Source organism: Agelaius tricolor, unplaced genomic scaffold (genome assembly GCF_023055355.1).
Source record: "Agelaius tricolor isolate 1412-34295 unplaced genomic scaffold, bAgeTri1.0.p SCAF_15, whole genome shotgun sequence".
Classification (NCBI taxonomy): domain Eukaryota; kingdom Metazoa; phylum Chordata; class Aves; order Passeriformes; family Icteridae; genus Agelaius; species Agelaius tricolor.
Window position 1 is genome coordinate 17,185,174 of NW_027269275.1, and position 18,893 is coordinate 17,204,066.

Below are 18,893 nucleotides of genomic sequence, written 5' to 3' on the forward strand. Positions count from 1 at the left end.
TTTTAAGAATAAGAGGCTGGGACACTGTTCTGTCACTGTGGCTCAAGGGAATTATGCTGGACATACAGAAACACACAGGTTGGTTTTGGGCTCTTCAGTAACAAGTTCAGTGCCATGAGCATTGGCCTGATTTGGTTGATAAGTTTGAAGACCACAAGAGGTTAAGACTGTGTTACTGCTTTTATCTAAGGGTAAGAAGACCTGTTAGTGCCTGAGGTTGTAACTCCTGTCTTTGCAGTGGGAAACAGGCAATTCTGCATTCTAGGGGCATCATCCAGTGGTTCATAAGGATGTGATAGTGACTCTTGGTTCTCAATCCCAGCCAAATAGATGTGTGCTATCAAACATACTGAGTTCAGAGCCACCAGCATCTGGCCACGCTCTGTAAAAGAGATTTGGAAGACTTTTGTGGCCATGTGTATGTATATGAGTGTGTAGCAGGGCTTTCTCTGAAATATAAGCAAACAAAATTACAAGTTTGATGGGTTTAAGTAGATCAGAAATGTCATAGTAGTTCCTTTTTGACAATAATTTCAACCACCCGTGCAGACACTGATGTGTGTTCCTGTGCCTGCTCTCCTTCACGTATTTGCCTTACTAACGTTGGCAGGTGCAGTGAGTTTTAAGTGTTCCATCTCTTTTTTTTTCATTAATTCAGGTACAAACTATGACTATGTTAGGGAATTTAAGAGGAGCACGGGCACCTGGCAGCGCACCAAGCCGCTGTTCCCCTCGGACCTGCGCCGGACGGGCTGCGCGGCGCTGCGCATCGCCAACTGCAAACTCTTCCGGCTGCAGCTGCAGCAGGGATTGTTCCGCATCCGCGTACCTTCTCCGTGAGCCCGTGCTGCCAGGGGACCAGACTGGAAGAGTTCTGTGCAGTCCACCATAATCTAGCTCTATTTAAAGGAAAAGCTGAGAAATTACAGCTGAAAATTACACTGTATGCTGTGCTTTGGTATGGTAACTGTTTTTGTTTTAAATGCTTACAAAGCTTGAGTCTCAGTACTTGTTTTGGGAACAAATAACTTAAGTACACATTAAAGAGGAGAGAAGGGGGAAAATAAAAGGGGGAGATCAAGGAAACACCTTCAGTCGTAACCATTTGGAGTTTAAACCTTGTTATTGAAGGAGGATTTTGTGTCTGGAACTGGTGGGAATCTGTTTCCTTCTGTTTCCTTTGGTGAAGCTTATTGAAAAGCAAAAAAAAAAAAAAAAAGCTTTCAGGTGCGTTTCCCCTGCGGGGAACTGATACGAATCCATGTGCTATCTGGAACTGGATAGCTGTAATACACAGAAGCTACATGAAAACCAACCTCCCTGGTGTGCTGCTGTTGGAGCATGAGGCCACAGGAGTCGTTGGTCATTGCACCTTTTATTTCTAGTCCTTTCTCAAAAGATAAGGTCTGTGCCTAAAAAATGGTGGAGGTGTGTACATACGGTTTTTCATTGATTTGCAACGGTTTCATTCCGACAAATATTTTTAATATATATAAAATGGACTAATCTGAAATGGATACACCCCAGAAAATGGATCCAGTACACCACAAAGAAGTAAACAGTTTTTTCCTATGCTGTCATTCGAGTAGCCTGATGAACTGGTCTGCAGGTGGGTGGCGTGCGCTTCTGGGTGGGCTTTGGTGGCTGTTTTCCTTCAAGTGAAAAGGGAAGACGTGTTTGGAACAGTTAGTGATGATTGCTGCTTTTGGTAAGAGCAAAAGGACAAACGAAATAGATTGTGTTCCTTTTTACTTCAGATTAGCTTGCAAGCTAAGAATGGTTTTTAAGACTGAGGATTGCAGAAAGGTGTATTTTATGTCTCTTAGAACAAAGGTGAAATATGACAAGGATATATTTATTTTGCAGAAAACATGGGGTTTGGACTAAGAGTTAAGAAAAATTTGTACAGTGACTTTAAATTGGGATCAAAAGTTGGTTTACTAATGATTTCTGTGCTACAGTACAGTCTTGTTTACTGCTGTCTGACTTTGAAAGCTGGGTTTTATGGTGTGGTTATAGTGAAGAACTTAGTATCTTACGTTTTATTTCTTACTAAGCCTTGTTCACATCAGTAGTGATATTTAATTGACTTTTTGTTTGTAGTCAAGATCAGCTGGTAGAACAGTTTTACCTCAATTTTTGATTTCTTTGTTGTTGTGATGGGTGGGACAGAACCTGTATTTATTTAAAAGGAATAAAATGGGAGAGATGGAAAATAGAAATAATACCTCCTGCCCTTCAGAAAAAGAGACTTTGTACAACCAGTATTATAACTACATACAAGACTTTCCACTCTGCAACTCTGTGGACCTCAGACAAGCCAAACTCTGCCCTCAGTTGTGTTAGTGTAAACCTTTGTCATCTTTATTGAAATCATCTTACATACATTGAAATATGATCCCAAACTAATTCAAAATGTTGGTATTTCACTAAAAAGTCCTTGAAGAGCCATTCTGAAACTTATTTCTGCTCTGTCCTTCCATAGCACTGATGTGGGGTTGGAATTACTTTGATTCCTGAGCAGAGGAATGTGGGAGGGTGGGGAAAAATGCAGCAGCCAATCCATTGACCTTTTTTTATTTTTATTTTTTACAATGCTGAAGTGCTGCAAAACTTGAACTATATACATCGATTTTCTGACCTATATTAGTTGGCATATTAACAAGTTTATATATTTATGCATTGCAGTAACTTGGTGTGTGTGTATATATGTCTTTAGATTTTAAATTTATATATAATGCTTTACTACAGAAATGTGAACCACTATTTCCATCCTTGGCTGGCTTGTGAAATAAATCAAGTGCTGTTAGTTTATCTGTTAAACTTCCCTTTTTTGAAAAATCTTACATGGATCAATTTTTTTTTCCTCAGACAAAGTGCCAAGAGCCCATATTCAAAAGTGATGAATGTTCCTAAGTATCTGTTTCACTTTGAGCTCAGTTTTCTAAGTGGCTTGGAAAACTTCAGAAAATGTTATTCAGAATATTGCAGCTGCTATCTCCTGAGTCCCTGTAGCTTCCCAGTACACTTGAGGGCATTCAGCATCCAGAAAACGTAAGTGATAAATGCACATGATAAACCCAAGTAAATACTCTAGCAGTGTTTTGCAGTTCAAGTTACTGAACCAAATGTTTACACTTAGAGTAGGATTAACACTAGGCGTTCTTAGTTTGATTTTTTTTTAAAGAAAACATAAATAAAACAAACAAATCTGCTGGTGATTGGAGCGTGTTGCGAATGCACTCAGTGAGATTTGACCAAGAAATTTAAGCCTCTGTACCTGAACCAGTCACAAACTGAATTTCTGAGCACATTGTACTCGTGTCATGTTCCACATGGCTGAGACCAAGTCTCCAGGGATGCTCTCCAGGGGTTTGGGGTGTGTGCTCAAGATTTAGGCACTCCTGAGATCTCAAAACTGGCTTCCTTGGCCTTGCCTAAGGGGATGGCACCATTCCCCTTCTGCATTGTCTGTGGGACTGATCCAGGAGCTCTTCTAACCTCTGTGTGTACAGGAGGGAAGGGATGTGTCTTCCTGTCTGTCTGTCTGTCCAGCTCTGATCTGGGAGTGCATCCCTTGGATTGTGCAATAACCAGGTTTGATTTCCCTCAGAATTTGGAGCAAGGCTTATGGTGTGGTTATAGTGAAGAACTACAACCACACCATAAGTGTGGTTTGAAGCCAAGGCTCCCCTTTCTGCAGGGATTGGACCAGTGGTGGTGTAGGGGTGAAGAGGCAGAGCTCACCTCTGGCTTCTCTTTCTCTTTCCCAAGGGATGGTTGCCTTCAGAAGGAGAGGGAGGCTGTGATGGTACCAGAGGTGCTGAGAGGAGGGAGGGCACCAGTTTGAACGTGCAAACAGCTGTAGATTGAACTGGGTTCACTGGTAAATGCCACCACTCAGCTGTCCCTGCTCTCCTGGCACTGTGTACCCCTGCACATGATGGCTGAGCAACTCAGGAGTTTTTCTGAGTTGCAGTCCAGGGGGTTTAGGTGGTTTGGCAGCTTAGAAACTTGTTTAAGTTGTCCTTGCTCAGCACAGTGGCCTTAATTCCTCCCAGCTCACTGTTGGCACTGACATTCAGCCAGGTCCTCCACAGGTGACAGTTTGAATGTGTGTCCTGGCCATGCAGGATGAGGACTGGCTGGGCCACCTTGAGCTTGAGGCACTTGGGCTGGGCCTCTGCATCCATTTTTCTTTCCCTGGTGAGGAATTGGACCAACCCCAGGTACTGAAATCAGAAATCACCAAATACAGGGTAGGAATTGTGGAAGATGGGATGAGCGGTGGCTTTTTTCTCCCATTACTCCACCTCTTCCCACAGTTCCCCCAAGAAAAATTTCTTCCTTTTTTCATGTGCCACAGATAATTTTGGAAAAATTTTGGAATTGTCAATTTTAGGGCAAAAGTGGGGGAAAAAAATATATGCTACTGTAAGCACACAGCAGTGTCCTCTGTGCTTGTTTTACACTTGTAGCCTTGTGGCTGCTCTGCACAGCAGAGAGAGATTACAGAAGCAAAGGTGTAAAGTGCTGTTGCTCTCATAAAATAAATCCCTTGAGTTTCTGAGGGAGGCATATGCCTGGCCTGGCTCTGTTCCTTACCTGGCCTTGACAGATGCTCGTATTCCTAAAGAGTCAGGCTTGGATTTCAGATCCTCTCCCTTGCTGGTTTTATAACTTGAAGAACAGGCATCCTGAAAAGTCTTCTGTTTTGCTGTACCACAGCAAGGTCTAGTTGTCCTTAAATATTTTGTCAGCTAATCCTTAAATTTTAGTTATTGTGAAAGTGTCAACCCAGCTGCTTCTGGACAAGTGAATTTCTGTAGTTTTGAGGGTACTTAATCTTTAAATTGAAGGCAAATTAATACAAAATTACACAAGAGGACAGAGGTGAATCTGAAACCAAAAGAAGCTCAAAATCAGCTCCCTGGTGGCTGTGGGCAGGCTGTGTCCCTGGTGTTTGCACAGCACGTGCCTGGCACACAGCCTGCCTTCAGGAGCAGAGATCTTGATAGGAAAATAAGGTTTTTATCAAAGCTACTGAACCGCCTGGCTTCTGAACTCCCCCTCTAGAACACACCAGGCAGCTTGGTTGCTTTGCAATATTTCTGGTGCCTGCATGACTCAGTAAATGCACAAGTACAGAAAGAGGGGTCTGGGGAGGTTGTCCCCTGTTTTAACTGCAGTTTCTGTTTGTTCCATGAATGCTGTGCAGGGGCTCTGCTACCATGCATGTGCCATGCAGAGTGGAGGATGCAATAACAAATCCAAATTGTTACAAGTGCCAAACTTTTGGGTTCTTCTGTGTATAACAATAATTCAACTGTTCTACTAAAATACAGATATGCTTAAAATTCACTGTGTTCCAAAAAAGAGCAGTGGTTCTTTTTTTTTTTAAATGAATGCTATTGAAAGCAATGTAAATCTACTTTTTTTTTTAATGCTGTTCTGCAGGTTTGTGTTACTCTTCACAGCTGCCTTGAGTATCACTCCATGTGATGCATATGGACACTTTGCTCTTTACTAGAGCACTGGTGCCATGCAAATATATAAAAAAAGGCAGCTGACAACAGGCTTTAGTATTTAAATTATAACTGTTTAGATTAAGTGCAATTTGTTTGCATTTATCGACCTGCAGAATGAAACTGTGCCTCGGGAAATGTGGCTGTGCCCAGGGACACAGGCAGACTGAGCATTGTAGCTAAGGTGTGGTTTGGTGCCACTCACAGCAGTGCTTTCCAAGGAATTATATTTAATTTAGTGTTAAATGGATCCTTTCTGCCTCTAATTTAGCGCTGAGGATTTGGGGGTTGTGTTCTCTTTAGCTCTTTGGAGTACTTAAATGGCTACTTCAGGTGGGTGGGAGGGGTGTTAATTGCATCCGTGTTTGTAGAAGCTGCTATTTCCATCTTCCCAAAGGAGTATTTCCTTTTCCCCTTCAGGACTGAGTACAGGCCTGTGTTTCAGTCGTCATTGCTGCAGCCTTTTGACATTTGCCATTTTCTGATGCTCTTCCTTGTTTTTTTTTTTGGAGCTGTGTTTCCAGGGGCACATGGTCTGTGAGAGAAAAACACAGGGCTTGGGAAGGTGAGTCAGTAAAAGCTAAAGGCAGTGGGGTTTGGGGAAACTCTGCTCATTTTCTGTGGGGGTCACCTCTGTGTGCTCTGAAGTTCATTAACAAGTTTGGCACCTGCTCTCCATTGTCCCTATGGGTTTTGGTGTGGTTTTTTTTCCTTTTTATATTTTTTTTCCCTGGGAAATTCCTTGCTGTAGGAAGGATTGCAGCCAGGGTTTAAGGTGACACTTCTGACCAGCCATGTCCAGTGTGACTCTGCAGTCTGACTGCTGCTGTGCTCCAGCAATCAATTCTCCCAAAATTTTGATTAACATGTTACCCAAAAACATAGACTAAAGCCATTCAGTGCCCAGCTAGATAAACACCTGTTTAAAAGGATTAAGGGTAATAAGAGAACTAAACTATGAGCTACTACCAACAGGTGGTTATGTTGCAAATTAATTGGTGATACCAAATCTGAATAATATTTTTTTAAATTACTTATTCTAGGTAGCTGCTTTTTGGTTATAAAAGTATTTGCAATACATAAAGGACTTGCATAGAATAATATTTGGAGGTTATTTGAAATAATCCATTGAAATGTCTTGAAAAGTGAGGTGGAAGATTGGAGCTTTTCAATGGAAAAAGGCTGAATCTTGATGCCCAGCAGTTTTGCAGGGTTTCTGAGCAGAGAACACCTGCCAGAGCACTTCAGTACATGAAGCTGCTCAATGCCACTGCCTACCTGTGCCCTTGAATTTGCATAATGAAATGAAACTGTTCTGAGCCCTGGTAAAAGCTTATGGGTCTGATTTCAATAATAGAAAAAAGCATCCCCTGTGTAATTAGTGTTATTTTATTGATAAAACGTGAATTTGATTTTTTTTTTTTAATACTGGAGGTTTTTGAATTACCACCTTAGGCACTTATTAATTTTTTTTTCTTAATTTATTTGACTTTTGTCCATTTCTTTTGAGTTAATGCTGAGACAACCTCAGTTTTTGTTGAGGGCAAGTTTCTTTCATCTGTAGCTCTAAACCCTGGCAGAGCCTGACTGACCTCCTGCCACCAGCTGTGCACTTGTTTCACAAGTGTCATTTCTGTGCATTCTGTTATTGGGCTGCCAATTTCAGAACAGAAAAGAAAAACCTGTGGAACAAATTTGTACCTGATGAAAGCAAAAGCCATTTTGGAAAGTTTAAATTTCCATCTGCAACAGGCAGCATCCTACAAAAACCTGATCCTTGGCTGGGCTTGAGGTTCTCTCCTGAATGACCTCACATGCAAAAGCTTTGGGTTTTATTAATCTGCTTTATTAATTTACACATGATAGCAGGAAAGCATTATCATCCCTGTCACTTGTTTCACTGTTTTTATGTCTTAAAAAGCAAAGCCTGCTTATTTATTAGAGTGAATGAAGCAGTGCACAGGGGTATTTGCTGAGGTGATCAAGTTAAACACAGCTGACATTCTGTAAAGCTCTTGCTATAGTTTCTTTCTGAAGGGAAGCCAGGGAGTGCCCTCTTAAGAAATACTTTCAAACCCTTTCAGAGCTGGTCTTAAACTAGTCCAAAGGACTCCTCTGGGTTGCTTAGAGAACATGAAGTCTGTTCTAGCTTTTGTTTGCTTGGGGAAACACCTGCTAAGTCAATTTTAAGCTTCTTTTTTTTTTTTTTTTGAATCCTTGTTTTCCAAAACCTGAGTGGTTTGCTTCTTGCAATTGAAACATGTTAGTGTTTAAGGGTCTGCATTTTGCAATGCATGGTGAGTGTCCTGTCTTGGCTACATGATGTGGACAGCAAGCTGTGTTCTGGGGGGGCTCCTGGAAGCTCCTTTACAGAGCTGAGGGGTGGAGAAGGTTCAGTACAAAATTCTCTTTACACTGCACAAGCCTTGCTGTGAGCATCAGGTGGGGCAAGAGGCTGGGTTTGGTACAGAACTCATGGAATTGCCACCACTGACTGCCCTCAGTGTTTGGACCCCAAAGCCCATCAGGGGCAGGTCCTGGGTGTTCCATGCATGATGTTTCCTCTGGCCTCAGGTGTTTTCTCTTTTGCTGTTATTAACAGGATTTTGTTTTCACTCTCCCTCTGAACACACAGCTGTGCCCATGGGCCTGGGAGCACAGCTCCTGTGGGTCAGACGAGAGTGGCCACACCAACTTGCTCCTGTGGCTTTTGCACATCTGCACATCAGTGTATGTGGGACAGTGCTTAGTACACAATGAAATGACTTTTATGGAGCTTGTAAAACTGCTGCCAGCAGGTCAGAGATCAGCTGAACAGCTGTGAGCAGAGCTGCAGGTAGAGCAGCTGTAGCCCAGTCCCTCATGTGTGTCACTGTGGCTGGAAGCCTGGCACCTTGTCCTGGGGAGAAAAGCCCCTATGCCCAGCTACCTCATTTTTTCTTTCTTTGCACTTTGTCAAATATTTTTTGTTTTGTTTTGTTTTAAATCACATTTTGTCCTTCAATTAAAAAAAACCTAAAAGCAGACAAGAAGCAGGACAGAATGGTATCATTGCCCAAGGACAGTTTAATTTCATTTTAAATTAATGTTTCTGTACAAAAAGACCAAGGTTGACCTGCAGCTGCTGTAAAAAGTAAATAAAGATTTCTATTACTTGATAGTAACTATTATACTTGGAAATGAGAGTAGCAATTGAAAGGCTGTCCTGATGATTTTTAAATAGGAAGAGATCTGTTTAAAAAATAGAAGTCTCTGCTCTTTTAAGGAAAGATCAGATAGTTTTCTCTCTGCCTCTACTCTGCTCTCACTGTTTTGCCTGTGAACTTGATACATTATCTCAATAGAGAGATTCACTGATTTTTCTGTAATGTCTAATTAGATATTTTTCTGTGGAGTTCCCCATTTAATCACCTGCAGAGGAAAAACTGTTCAAATCAATACCCACCTTCCATACCTGAACTTATGTCATTGCCCATTTCTTTGTGATCTTCAGGTACGTGGGGTTTTGCTTAGATTGAAAAAGTTTTTTAAAAAGTGTCTTTTCTTCTGCTTCTAAAGGTGCTATTTTGACATAGATTTGAATTCCTTACACTGTGCTTGACTTCTAAAAGTACCAATATAAGCTGGTAATCAGCTTGTGTTTGTTTTTCTTTGAATATTCAATTTCTATTTTGAAAAGCATCCCTTTTCATAAAGATGGCTTCCACACTGTCAAAGGCCTTAATAATACAAAATGTAATGGGAAAAGGCTACTTTTTTCCTTTCTTTGTATAAGCAAAGCCAAGAAATGCTTCACGGAGAACATCTTCCTCTAAAATTTTGAGGAGCAGCTCATACTAACTTTGACTTCAATGTAGCAAACATTTTAGTGGCCATGCACAAATAGTAGGGGTGAAACAAGGAGCTATTCATAACTCTGCAGACTGTACCAATTAGCTGCTAATTCCAGAGCCTTCCATTAGCATCATGGTGGCTATTCCATGAATATTAATCTTGCCAGGACATGGCTGTGTGTCTGGGACAGGCTGGCCCATGTGGCTGGCTGATCACTGGGGTGTTGGGCTCCGTATGGGGTTTGTCTCAGACCCCTCCTGCTCAGCCCCCAGGGTTTGGGTGCCACAGGTGCTCAGGAGGAAGGAGGAGGGAAGCTCCAAGTGCTGCCATTGCAGTGCCATTGGCTTGGGCACTCTGAGGAGAGGCTCCTGTAGACACAAGCCACGGAGGAGAGAGCTGAATTTTAGTCCTGCATAGGAACTTTGTTGTCCTTTTTGTGCTGTCTTTATTCTTGTTTGATCTGTATCATCAGTTTGGTTTAGGCATTTGGTAACACTGCTACAGGAAGGTTTTTCTTTCTCTGAAGCACATAAAGTCCTACTCCTGCCCTGTCTGAAACAGCAGGAAGGATCAAGGGTTGATGTTTGAATTTGTCCCATCTCAGACAGCAAGTTATTTATTGCCTTCTTGAAGGCTCTGCAGTCCCAGTGCTGTAGCATTTCTCAGTTGTGTTACTCTAAGAGCCCTTTAGCCTTTTGAAAAGGGTCCAGAGACTGCCTTGTCCTTCTCCCCATTCACATATTGGGTGCTGCCCTCTGGACCATCCAAACTCATCCAGGCTGTCACTGCAGAGGAGCCACCGGTTGGTGGCCTCACAGGAGTATCTGTGTCACCTGCAGTGCTTCTGAAAAACAGCTGATAAATGAGGGGCCATGGAGAAACCCTGCTGAGCTTGCAAATTCCTGATCCTCTCATTCTAGGGAAGGCTGAGGAGCAGCATCATTCCTTGCCTTGCAGCTGCTCCCTGCTGCACGGGTAAGGATGAGTCCACACTGTCCCTTATGATATAAACATTTATGGGCTGTTATAGGAGATCTTCTATTTTGCATTTGTTGTATTTAAATCTGAAACTTCTGGAGCTATGGAGCTGTGGGTTCTGGAACTATGTCTGCAGTGTGGAACCACAGGTACTGGCCTAAAGAGCTGGGGAGCTTCTGGCCACCTGTTTTTCCACTGCACTTTTTTCCTTTTTTTGAGAAACCAGAGTTGTGAAACTGCATCCCTGTTTGTATGCCCACTGCTTCATAATCCAGAGTGGGACCCTGATAAGCTGGAATTGTTTTACTTTTACCTTCAGAAGGAAAAACTAAAATTTCTTCACATTAGATGCTGTATCTTCAGAGTTTTCCCTTGGTAAACCATATTTATTGAGTCCCATGAATTTTGTGGGATTGGGTTAAAAATATGAATATGTATTATAATAATGATAACTAGTGTACTTAGTCTTACTTTGTACAGTACAAATACTCTCTTATACCTTAAGAGAATGAAACAGCTATTGAATAATCCAATTATGATATCTGTATTCCATGAACCAAGTAATAGGAGGGTGTTGGAATGTGATGTCACATTGCTGCCACTCTCCTAAAGGTTCAATGTTCTGTGAAATCTAAGATCTTGATAATTACCAGGATATTGTCAGAATATATTGCCACCTTTTCTACAAAAGGCACGTTGGTGTGGTGAGGTAAAAGCACTCACCTTTTCTTTACCATCTGTGGCATGCAGCTGGACAGCAAGGGTTACCCTCATCATCCAGCTGTTCTGCTCTGACTCCTGTATTACAGATGTGGTTACTGTTACAGGCTTTTTATGTGTGTACATGTTCTGTGGGTCCTGTGCTTTGTGTGGGAATGGAGCTTTGGCTTTTATGTGTCCACCTCAAAATCCTTAGAAATTAATTGATTAATCACTTGGGGGCAGGGTTTGGAATGCTCTGATGGGAGTATGTTGAGTTACTTCTGTTTAAAACAGGGAAAAATAAGACATAAATGCTCTTTGACTTCAATCAAACTATGCAATACAGCACACCAGAGAGCTGAATTCCTTGTGATACAGAAGTGCAGCTCCTGTGTCCTTCCAAACCCAGTCCTTGGTCCAAGGTTAGGAGAGCTTGTACTCAATGGCTGCCCAAGAATCTCGTATCCAGATCAACTCCAGTTCACTGATTTTGTTCCTGCCCCCTGGCCTGGCCCAGCAGTTTAGCTGGGTCAGGTTGTTGGGTGTTTTGGCTCGGCATGATGTGATCTCCATGTGTGTTCCTCCTGTTGTCCCATGGTGTTGTCAGCTGGAGCTTGTCCTGTAACCCCCCCCAGTGCAGCTTTACCCTCTGGGGCCACTTCACCACGTCTGCACCTCCCTGCCCTAGAGCGTGTCAGGTGTTTGGGGTTTGCTCTGCCCCCTGGCTTGGTGTTGTCTTGCTTTCCCTCTGTCAGTCAGTTGTGGATCTGGTGCTTACAGTAAAGAATCCCTGTGATGTCTCCAATCAGTCCAAGTACGTTTTCATTTCTGCTGCTTCTGTGTGAGTTTGGTTTTTTTGCTTCTGTGGCAATTCAGTGATAAATGCCCATGTGGTCAGGACTGCTGGTAAAGGTTCTTTGTTCTCCCATTGCTTCATTTTTCCAATGAAATTTGTTCCTTGTGTTCCTCTTCTTCCCCCTGTTAAGAAACGGGTACAGTTTTTCCTGGTTCTGCCTCCTGTGAGGAGCTCTCCTCTCCCAGGTGATCCTGAATTCTTCATTTACTTAACCCACCCTGGACCTCATACAGTTTCTGCCTCCCAACTCCCTTTACTATTTTGTCTCTCTTTAATTCAGATTGACCTCGATTTCTTTCTCTGATTCCAAACAGGGATTTTGGTGCATAGCCTGGGAGACAAGCAGGAAAGCTCTCTCTGTGTACATCCATTCCCTCCCCAGCACATGCAGTGTGAGGGGCTCAGCCTGTTCCATTCCTTCCCCCAGGTTTTTCCTAGTGCTAAGCAAACCACAGGCTGAAGCCATTTCTTATTTCTTTTGGTAACTGAAAATATTAGGAGATTTTCTTCTTCAGAAATAGCCACTGCATATGAGCAGCTGGCACGAGAGAGGGTTGTTATGCTTCCATATTCAGTATTTTTAATTGAGGAACAAATAATTTATTTTGGGGAAAAATGAAAATTTTTTTGTATTTGTACGTCAAAGTGGCCTTTATAGAAAAGCACATAAAATATTTAGATTAAAATTGCTTAGTTGTGTAATTTCAGTGGGGATTTTTGTATTGACAGGGTTTCTATGCATTTTTCAAAATATACTTGCTGTTTTGTGTTAGAATTATTGGAAATCTTTTAAAAAACATATATTACCACATTTTCCATGGTTGATCCCTTTAATATCATTCCTTTTGAATAAAAAAGATTTTAATTAACCCTGTAAATTAATTTTCCCCACAAATATTTGCATTAAATCAATATAATGAGTTATAGCATGGGTATGTAGCTTTAAGGGAATAAGCCTAGTAGTGCAGCTTAATTCTGGAGAGATGTGTTTGCAGAAGGGTGGTACAGCAGCGTTTCAATTGCACTTAAAACACTAAATTAGGAAATTAAGTTTTTGCTGTACCTCACTAGGGTTTTATTAAACCATGTCCATCCTGTATTGTTTACACTTGAGCATTATTTAACTATGTATTATTTGTGCAGTTTGCAGTTCTCTGTTCTGTCAGGGTTATGTGAACATTAACAGGTAGGAAAAGTTTTGGAGTGTGTGGTGTCCTCGTGGGTTTGGTGTGAGTTTGGGGAGGGAGGAGAGAGGAAAGGTAGATCCATTAGTGTATTTTTCCATTTAATTATGTACACATTTTCACATTAGATGAGACTGAATACCTGAAGTTACAATTGAACTGTGAGTGAAATCAGTGGTTTGGGGGTGGGAGAAATGAAGGGCTTGCAGAACTTCAGGCAAAAACCCTTCAGCTGCACTGTGGTACAACTGCCCTGACTGCCTGTGCAAAGCAGAGCCTGAGGGGACACATCAGACCCATCCATTTTTCTGGTTTTACTTTCTCTTCTCGAGGTGTTGCTGCAAGGTTTGCTAAGTAGGACCTTCCCAGGAATGTCTATCAACTGAGACTTGAGTTTTATCATTTTATGTTTGTAGTTTTAATTTTCGTTCTGTTTCATAGGAGATCCCACATGTTCACAGGTTAGTGTAAGTGCAGGCTTTCAGGTGTAGCACCAAATGAGCGTTTCATGCAAACATGCATTCTGTAATTAAAGAAAAATGTGCAATTCTAATGGCACTTTGACCCATTGCTGAAACACTGGGTTTTGCAATTGAACAAACTCAAAAATTGAAAACACTCTGTGTCTTCATTAGATGTCTTGAAGGTGAAGCAAAAGGCAGTTACTCCAGTTGTACCCATGATAATTTGGTATTGTTCGGGTTTTTTTTTTTAATATAGTTTTATGGTCTGTTTTTAGAAAAACACTCATTTCTTGGTTTACTTTAGTTGCCATAAATTGCCCAGTGCAGAGTCTGGTCCACCTCCATTCGTTTATTTTCACGGAATAGTTGCACAAAAACTGGTAACAGCAAAGTAGGAAAGCTCTTTGGTTACTCACCAGTAGCTTCCCTTGCAGAATTGCTTTGTGGCTCACACGTGGTATGAAAAGGGACACGGGAATTTTCCTGGATTCGGTAGCACTCGCTTTGTTTACGTGTTCAGTAGAACATTGGGTGACTAAAGGGAGGCTCCCTTTTTAAAGTATTTGACTTGTGCTTTGAGGACTTAGTTGCCACTGTGCAAATTGTGCTGTAATATTGTACCAAGGATCAGTGAAAGTGTTTTATCTTTTTTAATGTCGTTTGTATTTGACCGGGTTTTATAAATGTAAGAAAACAGAGTGTTGTATTTTGATCTGAAATTTGCGTATGGTAAAAGTAACTTTGCTTTATGTATTGGAGGTTTGTTCAGAACTTGAATCATTTTATAGAAGGGTACAGACCAAAATTAATTGTCTTAAAGGTGTTTAATAAATTAACCAAATAAAACATTGATTGTTTGAAAACTTGTTGACTGCACCTTCTGGTTGTTGGTTTTTTTTTTTAATTTTAAATGGAAGAACGTAGTTTTCTCTCAAGGTCTTACAAAAAGTGAAAAAAAAAGAAGTAGATTTTATAAATATCATCTCCCATGAGTTATCTGTTTTATTATTAAACACTCCAACATGCCAGAAGTTTAATCAAAGGGGAAAACCCAAAGGAAATAAATGGAGGAGGAAAGGCAATGAGGAAATGAGGGGAGGCAGGATCAGTCCCTCCCTGGCTCTGCCCAGGCAGTAAATGCTTCTTGTTGCTGGGCTGTGGATGTTGTCAATGGCCACGCCAGGAAAAATGGGAGTGGGAAGGAGCTTCTGCTCAGCTGGAAAAGCTCTCATGGTTGTTTCAAGGTGTCCATTCTCCCCAGCAGTCACCTTCACTCGTCCCCCTCACAAATACTGCTCTTCCATGTGACCTTTCAAAGCGGAGGAGAAAAATATGTGAAGCATAACTGCTCCCAAGGGCAGGTACAAACAGCTCCTTCCAGGGCTGCCTGATATCCCGACCCTTGGCTGTGTCACAGCGTGCAGACGCAACCCCTGCAAGCTCAGAGACCTGCACATTTTTAAGAGGCCAAGCAGCTGCAACTCCAGTTGAGCAATATTCTACCTCTGTGCTGTGCTGCTCCCTGCACTGGGGTACAGCCCCTTGCTTCTGCTACAGGCCCTTGCCTCTGCTGGGGCTGCCTCCCCTGGGTTTGATCTTCAAGAAAATACCCAGAGCTCTTTCTGCCTTCTCCTAAACAAAAGGACTGAGGCAAGGCCAAATGTGAGGTAGGAGTCAAGGAAGGAAAAGCTGAGGTTTGGGACAGCTTGGGCAACGGGAGTGAAGGGGGAAGGCAGCAGCACGGCTTCAAAGCAGAGTGCAGAAACCAGGTGCTATAAATACATTTTCTAAAAGAGATGGCGGGAACTAGGACAGAAAAATTAATATTTGTCCCATAAATCCCTTTCATTACTTAGTTCCACAGCCATACCAAGGTCCAGGACTGCCAGCCAGGTTGTTGCAGGGAGCCTGAGGCCTCCAGTGTAAACACAGACTGATGATAGGGAATCTCGTGTTGATTTACCCTTGTTGCTGGTGTTCCTATGGTTATGGCTGTGTAGATGGGCTCTGCCATATCTCCCCTGTCTTACTGAGTCTTGGAAACAAAGACAGGAGGGTGGACTTGGATTTATCTTTATTCCACAGCCTGGAATCCTAACAGAAAAGGAAGAGGGCTGCTGCCTGGTTTCCTTTACCTCTTATGCAAAGAGGTGATATAACTTTTGAAATTCCCATTTCTGCCTCTTTTTAACCCCTCAAATTTTTTTCCTTAAGTCTCACAGGAAAAGTCCAGAACTGGTTCCTCAAACAGGATTTTCAGCTGAAGCTCTTGATGCCTGGGAGCAAGGCCTCTCTGTGCCTCCTTAACTGCAAGATACTTGCCAAAGAGGCAAAGTATTAAGTTTACGCAACAGGACTTGTGACTCTGGTGATTTCTGTTTCACAGGGAGTCACAGTTGTTCACCAGCTTCTACCTCACCCTGAGAGAGGAGTGTCCCATCAGCTTTCTCCTGGCAGGAATGTTCTAGGAGAGGCACACAGCTGGCAAAGGATCCCTGCAGGTAGAGGCATCTGGGTGTGTGAGCAGCCCCAGCTTTGCTGAGCCAGGCTCTCCCAGGGCTGGTGCCTCCTTGGTAAGAGGTGGCATCTGTGTCCTTTGCATAGCCCAAGTTTTGGAGCCATCTTTCAACAGGCTGAGTTTTCCAGGTGAAGAACAGGCTTCTGGCCTTCAGAATCTCAAATCAAACAGCCAGACCCTGCTGTTCACTAAGCTACATTTTATTGAGTTGTCCCTTTGCACAATGATCCCTGTAAAACAGTAAAATTAACAGAAGAATTAATTGCTGTCCAGAATTCAATACAACCCATAACTTTTTGTCTGGAAGCAGCTGTAAAGTTAAAAAATTATTGTGGAGTCCATGGGGTCTTGGTACAAATCATTTGAGCTGAATATTTTTGCCACTCCACAGCTTTCTCTGCTCCAGGTGAAGCCAATGGCAGCAGGATCAGAGCTGTTACTTTTGCTTTTTCCTGAGTGCGTTTGGGCGCACATGCCAAGCTCTGTCACGTGTAGCCTCTAAGGAATCATGAACCCCAACACTGTGGGCTGGGCTGAAGGAGTTGGCTAATGGAGAATTTACGGTAAGAGCAAAATGTATTTTTAACCACCAGGATATGCTTATCATCAGGAAAGGGCAAGCAGCACTCCTATCTCTCCAGGGAAGGGGAAGTGTTGAGCGTGACTTTATTTTTTTCCAACTCCTTTTCAAACTCTGAAAGGTTTTTTTTTCTTGCTGAGACATGTCGTTGGATTAAATCAGGGAGTTACACAGACATCAATCCTGGGTCACAGGTGAAAAATATTAAATGCTAGGCATGCAGTGTTTTTCCATTGCATGTGATGTACGTTCAGGAAAGACCTTTGGAAAGAGTGCTTTGAAATGAGTCCGTTTTGCGTTTTAAAATACACCAAGAGCCCGTCTAGAAGCTTTTAATTTTTTAGGACAGCTTTGATGTTCTCTGTGTTGAAGAGGAAAGCAGATTCCCCTCCTTGTACCCCACCCCGTGCCTCTGGAACAAGCAGCACATCAGGTGCCTGCGATCGTGGGCTGCTTTTTGGCTTGGGCTGCTTTGCTCAGGAGGGGCCTGGACGGTGTCCCCTTGTTTGTCACTGTGCCTGCCTGGACTCTGCCACCCAGGGGAGCACCCAGGGACGCCTGTCCCCGTGTTTGTCACTGTGCCTGTTCCTCGGACTCTGCCACCCAGGGGAGCACCCAGGGACGCCTGTCCCCGTGTTTGTCACTGTGCCTGCCCGGACTCTGCCACCCAGGGGAGCACCCAGGGACGCCTGTCCCCGTGTTTGTCACTGTGCCTGCCCGGACTCTGCCACCCAGGAAGGCCTGTCCCCGTGTTTGTCACTGTGCCTCTTTGGACCCTGCCACCCAGGGGAGCACCCAGGGACACCTCCCGAAGTCCAGGGTTCACCTTGCCACCAGCAGCAGCAGGGCCCTGACATTTCCCATTTCCCACAGCCGGCGCTACTCTCTCCCTTTCCATAATCCTGCCCCGGCACCAGGAAAGCCTTGGATCAGACACCGCGATTTGCTTGCAGGACACAGCAACGATGCCTTTCAGGCCACCTAGGCAGGAGGGCCTTGGCTGATCCTGTAAATACCTGCTTGCCTGTTTTAGTCAGCGGTTGGAGTCACAAAGGAAAGAGACGCTTTGAAATGCTAAAAGCTGCCTGACCAAAGAGACGGGCTGAGGGTGTTCCCACCCTGCCTCGCTCCATCCCCACCCCCTCCCAACCAGTCTCGCCTGTCCTCCCGCTGTGTCCTCATCGCTGTCGGGCCTCCCTCTCCCCCTTCTCCCGGCTCCCCCGTGCCCTTCCTCGGGGAAGGTGTTAGGAGTCCCTAGAGCTCAGATTTAAAAGCCAGGCACAGAAACAACGGCGGGGAGCGATGCGGCCGGGCAGTGGCTCAGCAAGGCCCACGGGCCCTCCTTGCACCCTGCCTCGGCTTTTCCCTCAGCGCTGGAGGAAGGGCCCGGCAGGATGGGGAGGGAAGGCCGGGCTGTGCTGCTGCTGCTGCCCGCGGAGGGGCTGGGTGGCTTTGTGCCGCATTTCTTCCCTTGCTGTGGCTGTGTGTGTAAGGGTGAATCACGGCAGCCTGGGCAGAGCGAGGCGCTCCCCGGGGACGGCGCCCTCACAGCCTGGGAAGGGCCGATCTCATCTCTCGCCATCAGCAGCCCTGGAGCTGAGGGCAGCGCTCTCCCCTGCGGAGGGCTTGGGCCTCAGGTGGGGCGATTCCTTTGCCTCTTGCTATCTGTGCTTCAGCAGGTTTCGCTGATTTGCAATTAAATCTCCTTTCATGTTGGTTTTAATTGCCTTCTCAGTTCCCCATACTACAGAGTAATGCTGAAGAATCCATTTTTAGCCTTTCAATTAATCTCCTCCTCATTTCATCTACGTCTGTGCTTTTCTACTTGCTGTAGTAGTGTGAAATATTCAGAGAGAAATGTGAAATTCCCTCATCTGAAAGTCATGTACCACATCTTACAGCTTGGCATGAGGCACGGGAATGTTCCTGGCTCTACCTGCTTTGAAGAGCAAACAAAGGAAAGCTGCAAGCACCACAGTGTCTGGTCTTGGCAGATGCTTTGGAGACCAGCCCATTTTCATGGAAATTAGGTTGTTGCTATTAGTTTATTTTTTTGTCCGGACCTGAGTGATTCCTCTGACTGATTCCTCGATTCCTCGATCGCTTTTCCATTTTAATGAAGCAGTTTGTGAATCACATACGTGTAAAATGAAGGAGTTAGCAAATGCTGCTTCCCTTTGATGTATGGTAATCCTGCCTTCTCCTTCTTAACTGCTCCCTGGAATTTTCCATCTTAGTATGAATATTTCAAT

The 18,893-nt window shown here is 43.6% G+C and overlaps 1 protein-coding gene across 2 annotated transcripts in view; it reads left to right on the plus strand.

Annotated features, from left to right (window-relative positions):
* Positions 1 to 14,419, plus strand: part of GAN (gigaxonin) — a 39,424-nt gene extending 25,005 nt beyond the window's left edge. For both annotated transcript variants that reach the window (XM_071440742.1, XM_071440743.1), the window contains one exon: positions 659 to 14,419. In XM_071440742.1, the coding sequence (XP_071296843.1) occupies positions 659 to 840 (182 nt within the window). In that variant the 3' untranslated portion in view covers positions 841 to 14,419. The remainder of the gene's footprint in view (positions 1 to 658) is intronic.
* Positions 14,420 to 18,893: the final 4,474 nt, after the last annotated feature.